The following is a 14706-nucleotide window of genomic DNA, read 5'->3' as shown; positions in this document are numbered from 1 at the left end:
TTATCCTTACTTTGGAAAATCCTGCCCTTCTTTGGCCATATCCTTCAAGGGTTTTATTTAAATTCCCTCTACAGAAAATGAGCATTATAAAATTCAATTTTTCAAAGAGGAAATATGGAGTAATATTTGATAATTATGTGGGAAGAATTTAATGAAAAGAAGTATAGAATTTGAGAGGTTAGCCTTATCACAGTCTATATGAAATTAAATAACTTGGGCACAGTAGTGTGGCTGGAGAAAAAGGAAAGAAAACAGTATTTCTCTTAGTCTCTTTGTAGTTCTCTATACAAAGCTTATGTTCCTACATTGGCACTACTACCATTGTGGTTAGAAAATTAGAAGGCAGAAGAATCATCCATGTTTTCACAAATACTGTTCCTGCAAAATAAAATGGCAGGCCATCTCTAGGCCTTGTACTTCCAGAGTCCAAACGACATAAAATTTATAGAAGAGAATTTTCTAAAATATAAGGAATCACTGTAGGTGATTATCTGTAGAAAGCACAACACTTGGAATTTTAATGCTGAATACGCTACTGGATATAACTGCAATACTATAGTAAGTAAATTAATCCCTGTGCTGTAGGAGTTATGATCTAATAAAGATACGACCCTTCACCAGTCACTGTAATACGATCCTTCACCAGTCACTATAATACACTATAATGCAAAGCCCTAGCGGACTTTCCATAGACCATATATAGGATTTAGAGGAAAGTAAGTTTACTTCAGGCTCATGTTATAGAGAAATATATGAATTTTTTAGGGTAGAACTTAACTAGACAGATGGGAGGAAATTTTTTTCTTTTTTAATTTTCTTGGCCACACTGTGCGGCATGTGGGATCTTAGTTCCCTAACCAGGGATCGAAGCTGAGCCCCTTGCATTGGAAGTGCAGAGTCTCAACCACTGGACAGCCAGGGACGTCCAGGGAGGAAAATTTTTTAACTGTTAGGATTTGTAATTGCTCAGAAAGGTGCAGAGTATTAATACTAGGGAGATACAGAATTGGCCAGCTTGGCTAGAGCAGTGGATTTATTTAGAAGGCAGTAGAAGACAGGGTTCTGGGCAAACTCCCCAACCTTTTTGGCACCAGGGACCGGTTTCGTGGAAGAGAGTTTTTCCAGGGTTGGGGGGGGTGGTGTTTCAGGCAGTAACACGAGCGATGGGGAGCGATGGGGAGTGGCAGATGAAGCTTCGCTTGCTTGCCCATCACTCACCTCCTGCTGTGCGGCCCGGTTCCTAACAGGCCTCGGACTGCTATAGGTCTGCAGCTCACGGGTTAGGGACCCCTGCTCTAGAGGGCTGGCAGGAGGCAACTTCAGTCATGGTATGCACACGCTAAATTACTGAGAAAGATCCTTTCCAAGCCGGACTAGCTAAAGGTACGTACAGATGCAGACAGTCTATTCAATTTCAATATGAAAATTAGAACTGATGCTGAGATTTCAGTGAAGGGTGAAGTTATAATGTGTAACATTTAAAGTTTAAAACTTTGGTGTGTCATTTCAGGAGCTGTGGGCCAAGGATTTATTCACTGATTTTTTTCCCCCAAGTTTGTGTTACTTCTTTTTATTAGGAAAAAAGCTTCTGTGGCCATTAGCTCTGGACATCTGAATTCCTTCTGCTCTGCTGGGATCCAGAAGTAGTTCTAAAGTTATCAGACCAAGAGTTTAGAGAGGAAGGCTTAACTTCTTTAGCCTTTCATATGATAAACACATTTACCTTCCCATGTAGTTCTTTAATTTTGCGTAAGACATGACTTCAGATTATAGTTAATTCGTTTTTCCTTTGGGAGAATCAAGTTTTTGGTCAAATTTTAACCTACTTTTCTTTAGATCTTTTTTTATATTCTTAATTATAATTCTTAATTAAGAATATAAATTATATTCTTAATTTATAATATAAATAAAAAAGTTATATAGATCTAATAGAATTGCTTCTATTAACTAATCGCTAATAGAAACAATCAGATGTCAGCACAATCTTAATTTATTGAGGAGAATAACTTGTGGTTTCTGTGGGTTTGGGGTTTTTTTTATGTGATTAGCTTTATTTGAAAATTTTATGATTAACAGGCATAATTGTTTTAAGGTGTTTACCATGATGGAAATTTATCCTAACATAGGCATTTTATTTACCTCTCAAAGGACTTTCTTCAGGAGATACCACACCCTTTATGCAAGAAAATATATTACATGCAGCCATACATGCTGTTAGTGATGAAGAATCTGCAGAAGTAAATGCTAATGATCAACTAGAAGCCCCGAAGCTGGTTCTGCAATCTCTGTTCTCACTTATACGTGGTGAAGTTGAGCAGTTGGATTCAAGAGCACTTCCCCTTTGCCTTCATCAGGTATCATGTTAAACACTTCACTTTCAGCCTCACTGAAATTCTGGGACCAATATTTGTAATAATCTAAAATCCTATTCTCTGTAATTGATTCTACCCCACCTGTCATTGGTGAGTCCAAGAGGAGGTGACCCTGGATCAGTGGCTGGTAGGAAATTTGGCATATCACTGACTCGTGGCCACACATTGGCTTGGATCATCAATCTATAGTTCATACTGTTGCTAACTTCTTTTGCTTAGTGAGTAAGCTGTGTACAAATAAGAGTGAATGTAGTGAGTGCTTAATTAAAGTACCAACAAGGTACCAAAAACTAAGCTAGACGCTAGGGAAACAGATTATGTAACAGAGCATGTCCTTAAGAGAGGCACTGTGGAATAGGAGAAACAGTTTGTAGATAACTAATTGTAGAAGTCTGTACAAAGCATTAGAGTAGATACGTGTTTAAGGTTCAGCAGAAGCACAAAATGCATGATTAACTTTGTCCTTTGGACATCAGGGGAAAAAAAGGTGATTCTTGAGCTGGGTTTTGCAGGATGTTTAGGCTCTCACTAGATGAACAAAGTGAGCTGGTACAGAAAGAGAGAACAGTCCCTGCAAAGACAGGGATGTTGTTGAAGATTAAGATGTAAAAGAGACAGGAATTAAGACTGGGTAGCTTGTGCCATTAAGGGCTTACTTTTAGAGGCTGAGAGCCTTTTTTTTTTAAATTTATTTTATTTATTTATTTTTGGCTGCGTTGGGTCTTCGTTGCTGTGTGCGGGCTTTCTGTAGTTGTGGCGAGCCGGGGCTACTCTTCATTGCGGTGCATGGGCTTCTCATTGAGGTGGCTTCTCTTTGTTGGGGAGCATGGGCTCTAGGCACACGGGCTTCAGTAGTTGTGTCATGTGGGCTCGGTAGTTGTGGCGCACATGCTTAGTTGCTCTGCAGCATGTGGGATCTTCCTGGACCAGGGTTCGAACCCGTGTTCCCTGCATTGGCAGGCAGATTCTTAACCACTGTGCCACCAGGGAAGCCCGAGGCTGAGAGCTTTTAATTATGCAGGTGCCATAATTTGAATTTTAGAAAAATAACTCTTTTGATGATTGGGAGGGTAAGCTAGAAGATGGAGAGCCTGGAGACTGGGAGATCTATAGGACAGTGATGAGGAAGATACACAAGAGATAATTCCAAAAAGATTAAGATATTTATGAGCTGTGTTTTATTTTCTTTTAAAATGAAAATAATTTGTATATGGGTGTGGAAAAAGCTTCACTTTTTATTTCACTCCTCCTGTTTCATTTAACTTTTGCAGTGAGCAGTGAATAATTTTTAAGAAGTAAAACAGCTTTTGTCCTAAGGCAGGAAAACATATATTCTTACAACTTTATGTTACCTCCTTGGTGGACTTGAAGAATGCCTTTGAGAAAATGTGTACTACTTTTTGACCTCTAATGTGTTACTGACATATATGGTATATGTTTACCATAGTTGAGAACTATAGTTGAGAACCACCAATATTAAGGCAGCTTTCTAATCTTTCAGCCTTCCTTGAATTTGTACAGTGGATTGAGTTTGTAAAGGGTATTTGCATTAACTGTTATTTCATTCTCCAAACAATCTAGAGAGGTAATTATTATCACCATCTTTACAAGTAGGGAGGCTGAGACTCCCTCACAAAGCAAGTTCCTTATAATTCTAGGGCTACAATTTGTTAGTTCCATTCAATGAATCTGTTTTGGGGACAACTTGGGAGAAATTTGAATATGGACTGTATATTAAATAATACTGTTGCATCAGTGTCAGGTTTCTTGAGATTGATAATGGAATTGAAGATCATGTAGGAGAGTATCTTTATTCTTGGGAGATACATGTGCAAGTAGTACTTAGGAGTGAAGTGATAGAATGCCTGCAGCTTAAGATATTTCAGTGGGAAAATACATGTAAGGGAGGGAAAGACAGAGAAAGCAAATTTGGCAAAATGTCAATAATTGACGAATCTAAATAAAAGGTATATGGCTGTTGATTTTACTGTTCTTTGAACTCTTCTGTAGAATTTCGATAAAAAGTTGGGGAAAAGGACATTTGGAGTAAATGGAAATAGCAAGTGTAGTCAAATCTTTTCAAGCAGTTTATGTCACTGGGCTATTACATTAAGGGTAGGAAGAATTCTCTTTTCTACAGGCAGGTGATCCTACAGCTGAAGCAGATCTAGTAGAAAATCACATTTTTAGGCAGGAAGACGATAACAGTCTTGATCAGATGAAGATTATTTTTCTTATGTCTCAAAGTAAAATTCTACCTTCATCCCCCAGAAACATGTCAGTTTGCTGGGTCCCGTATGTTATGCTTCTTATATATCTCAGCAATCTGTCCTCTCCTGGCAAAGGAGCTTAGAAAGTATAGTGAGTTTTTTTTTTTAATGCCACTTTTAAAAAATTTATTTAATTTAAAAAAATATATTTACTTAGGCTGCGCTGGGTCTTAGTTGTGGCATGCGGGATCTTCGTGGCGGCATGCATGCGGGATCTAGTTCCCCAACCAGGGATCGAACCGGGGCCCACTGCATTGGGAATGCAGAGCCCTACCCACTGGACCACCAGGGAAGTCCCTATAGTGATGGTTTTAAAGTATGAGCTTTGGCTGTACCACTAACAAGCAAAGTAGCTTTTAGTTTCTTTTCCTGTAAAGTTGTAGAGGACTCAGTGAAATAATGCAGTAAAAGTACTTAACATAGTACTTGGTACACTTAACATAAAAGCTAAATAAATATTAAGCATTATAACTATATTTCTCTGTCACTACTTCAAACATTGCTTGTTGGAAAGAGATGCTGAAGCCTGCAGTAAGCTGAGACATCAGGGCAACAGGAGTCAGCTGATGGCTGCCTTCCTCAGCCCAAGAATACAAAATATCCTGTCACCTCCCAAGGGAGACACAAATCAGGGAGAAGTGGAGTGAGTTTTTCTTCTTTTCATTATTTAGTAATTCCCACTTTCATACTGTGCCTTTCACTTGGATTGACAGTTGTTGACATTTTGCCAGATTTTCGTTTTCCTCCTACCCCCCAGCCCCTCTCCACACACGTATTTTCCACTGACACATTTTAAAGTAATTTTCAGGCATTATATCACTTCACCCTTAAATATCAATACTTGTGCATAAATTCCCCAAGAACAATGATACTCTCCTACATAACCTACAATGCCATTATCAACCCCAAGAAATGAGACATTGGTTTAATATTATTTAACATACAGCCTGTATTTGTTTCCCTCAAGTTATTCCACAAATATTCTTTATAAATAGTTTTCCCCAGATCCAGGATCCAGTGAAGGAGCACACAGTGGGAAGATTCTTTAGTCTTTGGTAATCCAGAACAATTCCCTGCCTTTTGTTTTGTTTATTTGCTTGTTTGTTTATACTTTTATAACATTGACACTTCCGAAGACTCAAGAATTCTTGTAAAATGTCCCATAATTAGGATCTGCCTGATTATTTCTTCATGATTTGATTCAGGTTAAAATATATTGGCCAAGAATTCTACCTAGGTAACATTCCATACTCAGTTCTCTTTTTTTTTTTTTTTTTGGTGATACGCGGGCCTCTCACTGTTGCGGCCTCTCCGGTTGCGGAGCACAGGCTCCGGACGCGCAGGCTCAGCGGCCATGGCTCACGGGCCTAGATGCTCTGCGGCATGTGGGATCCTCCCGGACCGGGGCATGAACCCGCGTCCCCTGCATCGGCAGGCGGACTCTCAACCACTGTGCCACCAGGGAAGCCCCTCAGTTCTCTTTTGAACTCACTCCAATATGGCCTTTGTGCCAACTACTCCATCAAAGTTGCGTTGTAAAGGCCAGGTGTGACCTCCATGTTGCGTGCCCATACGAATCTAGTGGTCAGTCCTCAGTTTTCATCTTACTGGAAGTATCAGAATCTCTGACAAGTTGACCACATACTCTATTTTACAGCATTTTCTTTTTTTGCCTTTTAGGACCCCTCACTTTTGGCTTTTATATCTTACCTCACTGGACATTCCTTCTCTGGCTCATTTGTTGAGTCCTCCAAGTTTTACTAATTCTTAAACATTGAAGTGCTTCAGGATTCAATTCTGAACTACAGACTTAAACATCCAGCTTCCTGAGGCATCTCATGGGCATTTCAAACTTGAGATGCCCAAAATCAAACTTTGATTTTTTTCTCCAAAATCTTTTGCTTTCCTAGTCTTCCCCCTTTTGTTAAATGGCAACTCCATCCCTCCAGTTGCTGAGACCAAATACTTTGAAGTCATCCTTCACTTTTCCCCACGTCCAAATCCAGTCAGCAAGTCCTGCCACTCTATTTCAAAATATATCCAGATTCTGACCTCTTCTTACCTCCTGCATTGACACCATCTCAGTGCAAGATATTATCAAATCTCACTTGGATTCTTGCAGTAAACTAATTGTAGAAACCTCCTTGCTTTACCTTTACTTCCATTTAGGTTTTTTTCTCTCTACACAGCAGTCATTGTGATTCAGATAAAATGTTACGTCAGATCATGTTACTTCTCTGCTCAAAGCCATCCACTGACTTCTCTTCGCATTCAGAGTAAAAGCCAAAATCCTTACCATGGCCTACGAGATCCTACATGATTTGGCCCTGTTACCTCTTAGGCCTTAATTCCTAAAACTCTCCTTCTTGTTCACTCCTTTCCAGGTACACTGGCCTCCTAGCAGTTTGTCAGATATACCAAGAATGTTCCTACATCAGGGTCTATGGTACTTCCTTTCCATCCTTTCTCAGGAAGCCGCTAGATGATGTACTCCATCAAAACAAGGGAGTAAACCAAGGAACAGGAAGATTGAGATATAGGAAACTGGGGATGCTACCAGGAGAGAGGTGAAGGGAATCTCTAGGTGAAGGGAGATTCTAAGATGACAGCTTTGTACCAAAAAGGAGAGAGTAACCACTTCTATTTGAGCAGATCAGAAGGGTCTGGGGAGGAACTTTTATATCATTTTCCTATTTCTGAATATTTGCGGTATCTGAATGTATTGAGGGAAGATTTAGACTCCTGGTGGACTATTTAGAGTTGTATAAGTGATAAGTGCATGGAAAACTTTTTTTTTACAAAAAAGGGAAAAAAAGAAACTCCAGGGAAAACAAAAAGTTTTCAGGAAAGGAAAAATAATGAGTTTACTACTTGGCTTAACTCATAATAAGGTAAACATTAAATGTTTATCTACCTGTTACTACAATATAATAACATGGGATAGGTGAATATGTGAGAGAAAGTGTGTGTCGTGTATGTTTGTAGGGTTTGGATGGGGAGGAGCAAAAGACCCAATCCTCATTTTCTAAAACTGAAAAAATCAAGAAATAGCAAATATAAGCATAATGTTTAGAGATACAGCAAAAAATATATTTTTAAACAGATAAGAGAAATCTAAGTATGTGCTTGCTCCTGAAGAAAGGAGAATAGGGCAAGAAGGGTAGGGCCTTTTTTAACACACCTCATAAAACTATTTGACTCTTTAAACCATATACATGTGTAATCTTGATAAAAATAAGAGCTAGGGCTTCGCTGGTGGCGCAGTGGTTGAGAGTCCGCCTGCCGATGCAGGGGACACGGGTTCGTGCCCGGGTCTGGGAAGATCCCACATGCCGCGGAGCAGCTGCGCCCGTGAGCCATGGCCGCTGGGCCTGCGCATCCGGAGCCTGTGCTCTGCAACGGGAGAGGCCACAGCAGTGAGAGGCCCGCGTACCACAAAAAAAAAAAAAAAAAAAAGAGCTAAAAGAAGAAATTTATAATTCAGGCATAAGGCTAGGATATCCAGTTGAAAGGAATGGTAGTACCACTAACAGAAATAAGGAAGTATGGATGGGAAGAGTTAATTAGGGGACAATTATATTATTATTATTTTTATTTTATTTTTTGCTGTACGCGGGCCTCTCACTGTTGTGGCCCCTCCCGTTGCAGAGCACAGGCTCCAGCCGTGCAGGCTCAGCGGCCATGGCTCACGGGCCTAGCCGCTCCGCGGCATGTGGGATCTTCCCAGACCGGGGCACGAACCCGTGTCCCCTGCATCGGCAGGTGGACTCTCAACCACTGCGCCACCAGGGAAGCCCAGACAATTTTATTATTTTTAACATGATATTATATGGATGAATATATGCTAAAGGCCATTTGATATAATGACTACGATTACTTTAGATATACACTTATACTTTTAGCTCTTGGAACTCTTGAAGATTCCATTTAAAAATTATTTTTTTTGGGTTTGAGTAATCTTCCTACACTGACTTAGTTAATGACTGCAGGTTAGCTTTAAATATGTAACTGAAGTCATAAACTTAGAAGTTTCTCATATAGAAGTAAGAAGAAAAAGATCAAGTGCTGTACTCTGTGCTCAGTGAGCTTATACTGAAACTCATCTCAGACTCAGGCAGGATATGTCTCCGCTGGGATCCTTGAAGCCACTCTGTAAGACTATGGCCGAAAAACTACACCTTCCTAATTCCCTTTCTTTTTGTTTCTGGTAGGTAAAAGAAGCCTGAAACCAGGAGAACCTTAAAATTATTACCATCCCAAAGTGATTTTCAACTTACTTCTTCACATAATTCTACTCTGCCTCTCTCACTTCTAGTCCAGAGTCAGACTCGAAAACCATTTTAAGCACTTACTGCTATGTGCTGGGCACTGTGCTAGATGCACGTTTCCTCACTTAGTCCTTACAGCAGCCCTGTCTCAGAGTTGTAGGTATTATTGTCCCTATTTTACAGATAAGGAAGCTGAGTTTGAGACTCAACATGTCCAGGGTCACACAGCTGGTAGTGGCAAAGCTTGGACTAGAACGCAGTCAGGTTATTCACTTTCAAACCTCACGTTTTTCTGTTATACCAGGCTACCTCCCAGATCTAGACATATGGGGCATCAAAGAAAATCACATTTTCTTTTGCCCTGCTAGACTTGCCAGGGGTAGGTTTTTATAGGGGATATGATCTGTATATTTATTTTTCAAGCTGCCCTTTCACCTTGGAAATGTCTTTTATTTTTGATACCTTGGGTTTCATGACCCTGTCTTTTTTTTATATATATGTATATAAATTTATTTATTTTTGGCTGCGTTGGGTCTTCGTTGCTGCGCGTGGGGTCTATTCTTCGTTGCGGTGCACAGGCTTCTCATTGCAGTGGCTTCTCTTGTGGTGGAGCACAGGCTCTAGGCATGCAGGCTTAAGTAGCTGTGGCTTGCAGGCTCAGTAGTTGTGGCTCGCTGGCTCTAGAGCGCAGGCTCAGTAGTTGTGGTGCACGGGCTTAGTTGCTCCGTGGCATGTGGGATCTTCCCAGACCAGGGCTCAAACTTGTGTCCCCTGCATTGGCAGGCAGACTCTTAACCACTGCGCCACCAGGGAAGTCCCATGACCCTGTCTTTTTAGTTGCACTTAATGGTACTAGAACTGTCACGGAAATCTGAAAGCTAATTGATTAACAGTTTACAAAGAGGTGATTGAGTCCATCTATATTGTATGTTGCTCCTGGAAGAATGTTAGATATATAGAATAAATTTTAAGCTAGGCAAATATTTCCTTTAAAACTATCCTTTTTCCACTGTGGGTTTTGGGAAAGACCATTCCTTTTTATTGCTAGCTTATAGGTTTGACAAGTGCTTTATTGCTCTTTGCCTTGGCAGCTACCTGGAAAATGGAGATAGTGATCTATAAATGGAATACCTTTTTCACTAGAGACATACTAAAAATCAGTGGAAACTGTTTGAAAGTGTAAAGTACTTAATGAAATATTTTAAATATGACAGTAAATTTATGAAAATATTTCTTAGTGAATACTTTCAGTTTTACTATTCTATTTATAAATGCTATATCTAAATGAAGATCTAAGTAAAAGATCCCAAAGTTTTTAGAATCAAAGAATTTTTAAATTTAGAGATGCCCTAGAATGAATCTGCTAAGTGATAAGCCTCAACTGAGTCCAGATCATGAGTCTCTGGACCCCACCCTCCCATCCATTGCCCTTTATACTGTGCAGCACTTTGTATATATTCCAAAGATCATTGCTCAACTATTAGCACTTGGTCTGTCCTTTTCTGAAATATCAAAAAAGAATGAAAAATCAGTGTCCCATGAGGTAGTTTGTGAAACAGAAATGAAATGAATAGGTTTTAAGATTTCATGTGACATGACATATTTCAACTTTTTAATTTACGATAAAGTCATCCTTTCACTCATAATATACTTTTATAAGCCTCAGTAGCATTTCCCTCATTGTTTAGAGTTCTTACTTGTAAACTCTAATGAATCAGTGATGTTTGCTTTGACTTGAAATAGAGTAGGAAGAATGAGATTGTATATGGACCAAAGAATGTCTATGTTTGCTTTTCTTGAGATAAGTGACTTCAGAAATGTGTCCTGTGCCTACAGTCTGATTTTTTCTGAACTGGCGAATGTAGTTAAATAAGAGTTTTCTTAGTTCAATATCAAAGACTTTGAGAATTTCAAGGTCTTGGTTTCTTCTAAATTTGTCTTTTCATCCAAATGTTAATTTAATTTCCTCTGTTTTTTATTTGTTTTTAACAGATAGCAGAGTCCTATTTCCAGGAGGAGGACTGTATCCTTTTCTTAATTACAAGAAGAAATTCACAGATTTCTTAGAGAACTGCCCATTTTTAAAAACTGAGATTTACGTACAATGAAATGTATAATCTGTTGTTTTCACTGGGTTTTAATTGTTGTATGCGCCAGTGTAACCATCTCAGAAAACAAGATGTAGGGAATTTGTCACTCCAGAAAATTCTCTAGAAGCACCCAAATTTGACCTCCCATGAACAAGCCCTAATTTTACCAAAATCTAAATATTTGTGTGTTGGGGGGAGGGGGAAAAGCATGTTGCAAAAAACAAACAAACAAAAAAAACAACCCATTGAATTTTTTTTCTTTTGAATTAAACAGAAGTACAAGTCAAGTAATATTCGTATGTTAGAGTCTGTCAAGTGTATTATACATAGTAAATCTCATAACTGTCTTATTGTAGCTATATATCAGTAAAGGGAAGATTGAGTTCTTCACTAGTAATAAACAGAATAAATGTTCTCAAAGGAGACTGCATGTTAACTTTTGTATAGGAAAGATTTATTCCCTTAGCTTTTAAATTTTCCTCATTTGAAATTGTTTTTGAAAGATGGCCCAATATATTCTCTAGAAAGAATGTATCCTAAGTATCTCTATTTCCCTATTTGTGTGATTTCTTTTTCCTCCTAACCTTATTGACTTTCACGACAGATTGAGAGATAAGCCATTATCATCCTGAACCCTATCCAGTAAACTACGAAATGAAACTTCAGACAGTGGCAGTTCATTTCTAAGTATGTAGGAAATCAAATTCTTATGGAAAGGAAGCTAGATCTACCCAAATAATGAGTATGATGTAGTGCAGTTCAGATCAGCATCAGCATCCCTGGGAGCTTCTTAGAAACGAAAATTCATGGGCCTTAGAATCAGAGCTTCTGGGGATCAGACCCATGAATCTCTATTTTAGCAAGATTTTCAAACACTTTTTATGTTCAGTAAAGTTTGAGAAACATTGGTATACTTTTAAGCCATGCACAGAGGAAAATGGAATTGTCTCTGCTTCTCCCTGGCCTATTTTATGATTCCTGGCATATCTTTAAGACTACAAATGAGAGAGAGAATTAAACCTCTGAGTGATCATGGGAAGGACAAAAAGCTAAAACAGTGAGTTTTTTCTCTTCCTTCTTTCTGGGTCAACATTTAGAACATGGCCCAAAGGAAGGTAGACAGTTGCACAATTTATTATGACCTCATGTGATGCTAAATGTGTGATACAGATGGAGAAGACAGCAGTTTATAAGAAAATCTACCAAAAAAGTAGAAGCACATAATTATGAAAATCACTGTGGCAAGTTAATTTTTTTTAAGTGTTCGGTGAGAAATAAGTAAAGGATCACAGGCAGTTGAAATCAGAAACAAACATTTGACTAGAGGGTAACATAGTTGCTTGACAGAAGGTAATTTAAGGAGAGAAAGAAAGGGAGGGGGAACACTTAGATACAGGATTCCACATGGGTCCTATTTCTAATTAAATTATATTTAATTGACTCTCCTAGAGATATTGTTAGCAAGCAGCCATTCCTTGAACGTTAAAACCTTCTTTTTATTTCTACTGTTTGCTGATAGAATAGAACCCAGGTAGCTACTGCATGATACGCTACATTAAAATTTACCTACTTCAGAACCAAGAAACCTTACTTAAGTTTTGTTTAAATTTAAAAGTATTGGGCTTCCCTGGTGGCGCAGTGGTTGAGAGTCCGCCTACTGATGCAGGGGACGCGGGTTCGTGCCCCGGTCTGGGAAGATCCCACATGCCGCGGAGCGGCTGGGCCCGTGAGCCATGGCCGCTGAGCCTGCGCGTCCGGAGCCTGTGCTCTGCAACGGGAGAGGCCACAACAGTGAGAGGCCCGCTTACCGCAAAATTAAAAAAAAAAAAAAAAAAAAAAATTTAAAAGTATTTAGAGTCCTCTCATTTTTTGGTAAGCTTCAAATTTATCAACTGATATAGGACATTATTCTTTAGGCTGGATTTCTGTTTTCCTCAAATTTTCTATTCAGATGAGAAAGCAATGAAATTCATTCAGCTCGAACGACTGTATCATGAGCAATTGCTCGCAAATCTTTCTGCCATTCAAGAACAGTGGGGTGAGTACAGACTAACAGAATGTGGAATTATCAATAATCTAACAAGTTGCTCTCTAGAAAGTTAACATATTTGACCTAGTTTTAGGAAATAGACATTTCTAGTCAAGTTAATGTTGCAAAGAAAGTAGCATTTTTAGCACAAGTTTATGTCACTGTAAGAAAATTTTTCTCTTTGTATTTTGTTCTTCATATCAGTGCCAAGAAAAGAACACTTGCAACTGTTTGCATTTCTTCTGATCACTTTGTATGCCCTATTGGCTAATTTAGTCTCTGGGATAATATTTACTTAGAATGAAAAGTAATCACTTAGCTATTTCTGTGTTAACTTTGGGGTTGAGAAGATACTTTTGCATGATGATCTTTGTCAGTGGTGCCAGTTATCTATTTTTTCCCTCCTAAACATGTTTTATAACAGCCAGTGACTAACAAATATTTTAAATTTAGAAACAAAATGGAAAACTGTACAACCACATACAGTTACATCTTTGAGGAACTCAGAAAAAGGATTTAATGGTGAGGATTTTGAACGGCTTGCTAAATTTTGCACAACACATCAAGAGTAAGTACTTCAGTATTTGTTTACAATGAGTTTGAATAGAATATTGAAGAAGCACTGTAGCATTGAATATTTGAAATACAAGATTCATTTCTTTGTTTTGTTAATGCTTTCAACTGGAGAAATTAAAATTGATAAAATGATTAGGTTCCTTTCTCAGCTTTTATCTGTTTCTTACACTAAACTCAGCGAAAGGTCTACTTTACAAAATTCAAAGCACCTTCTAATTAGAAATTTTTAAATGTAACTTCTAATTTCGATTACTTTTTGGTTAAGAGATTAGGCGATTCAGATGGAAAAATTTGTGTTAGGATTTTTTATTATAATTGTTTTTCAATGTTTGTATGTTTGTCAGTGTTTCTATGTTTTTACTATACTATGTTATAGTAAAAACACATTTTTAAGAGTAGTCTAATACTGGAAAGCGAACGCACTATGGTATTTAACCAAAATACTGTAGAAGGAAAAGTCCATTTACCAGATAATTTTAAATTGTTTGATTTATATCAAAGAGTTGGATTTTTAAAACTGAATATAGTAATAATAAAGAACTTAAATATATTTTTTTAATTCATTATTTGAAGACTCAGAATTTTAAAGGTGAGGGGACATGATAGTGATTAAACAAGTGCAGATTTCTGGGATGTACAATTTTCTTGTGTTAGTCAATTTGAACCTTTGAAACAGTATTTGTATGGATTTTGCATTATAACCTAATTCTTAGTGAGTTAAATAGGTTAACTTTTGACTTTGTAGAGGTTTTAAACAACGGAATCTTTTAAAATAGATAAAGGAGATTGTTTTCTTTTTTTTTCTTTTCTTTCTTTTTTTTTACATCTTTATTGGAGTATAATTGCTTTACAATGGTTAGTTTCTGCTTTATAACAAAGTAAATCAGTTATACATTTAGGTATGTTCCCATATCTCTTCCCTCTTGCAGCTCCCTCCCTCCCACCCTCCCTATCCCACCCCTCCAGGCGGTCACAAAGCACCAAGCTGATCTCCCTGTGCTGTGCGGCTGCTTCCCACTAGCTATCTACCTTACGTTTGGTAGTGTATATATGTTCATGCCTCTCTCTCGCTTTGTCACAGCTTACCCTTCCCCCTCTCCA

General features: G+C 38.3%; 1 protein-coding gene across 2 annotated transcripts in view; it reads left to right on the top strand.

Annotated features, from left to right (window-relative positions):
- CNST (consortin, connexin sorting protein) overlaps window positions 1–14706 on the top strand; it is a 114772-nt gene that overhangs the window by 64963 nt on the left and 35103 nt on the right. For both annotated transcript variants that reach the window (XM_060305425.2, XM_030868508.3), the window contains 4 exons: window positions 2149–2354; window positions 10903–10933; window positions 12952–13038; window positions 13483–13597. In XM_060305425.2, coding sequence (XP_060161408.1) covers window positions 2178–2354; window positions 10903–10933; window positions 12952–13038; window positions 13483–13597 — 410 coding nt within the window. In that variant the 5' untranslated portion in view covers window positions 2149–2177. The remainder of the gene's footprint in view (window positions 1–2148; window positions 2355–10902; window positions 10934–12951; window positions 13039–13482; window positions 13598–14706) is intronic.

The sequence above is a fragment of the Globicephala melas genome, chromosome 1 (assembly GCF_963455315.2).
Source record: "Globicephala melas chromosome 1, mGloMel1.2, whole genome shotgun sequence".
NCBI lineage: Eukaryota > Metazoa > Chordata > Mammalia > Artiodactyla > Delphinidae > Globicephala > Globicephala melas.
This window is presented reverse-complemented; position numbering and strand designations above follow the sequence as displayed.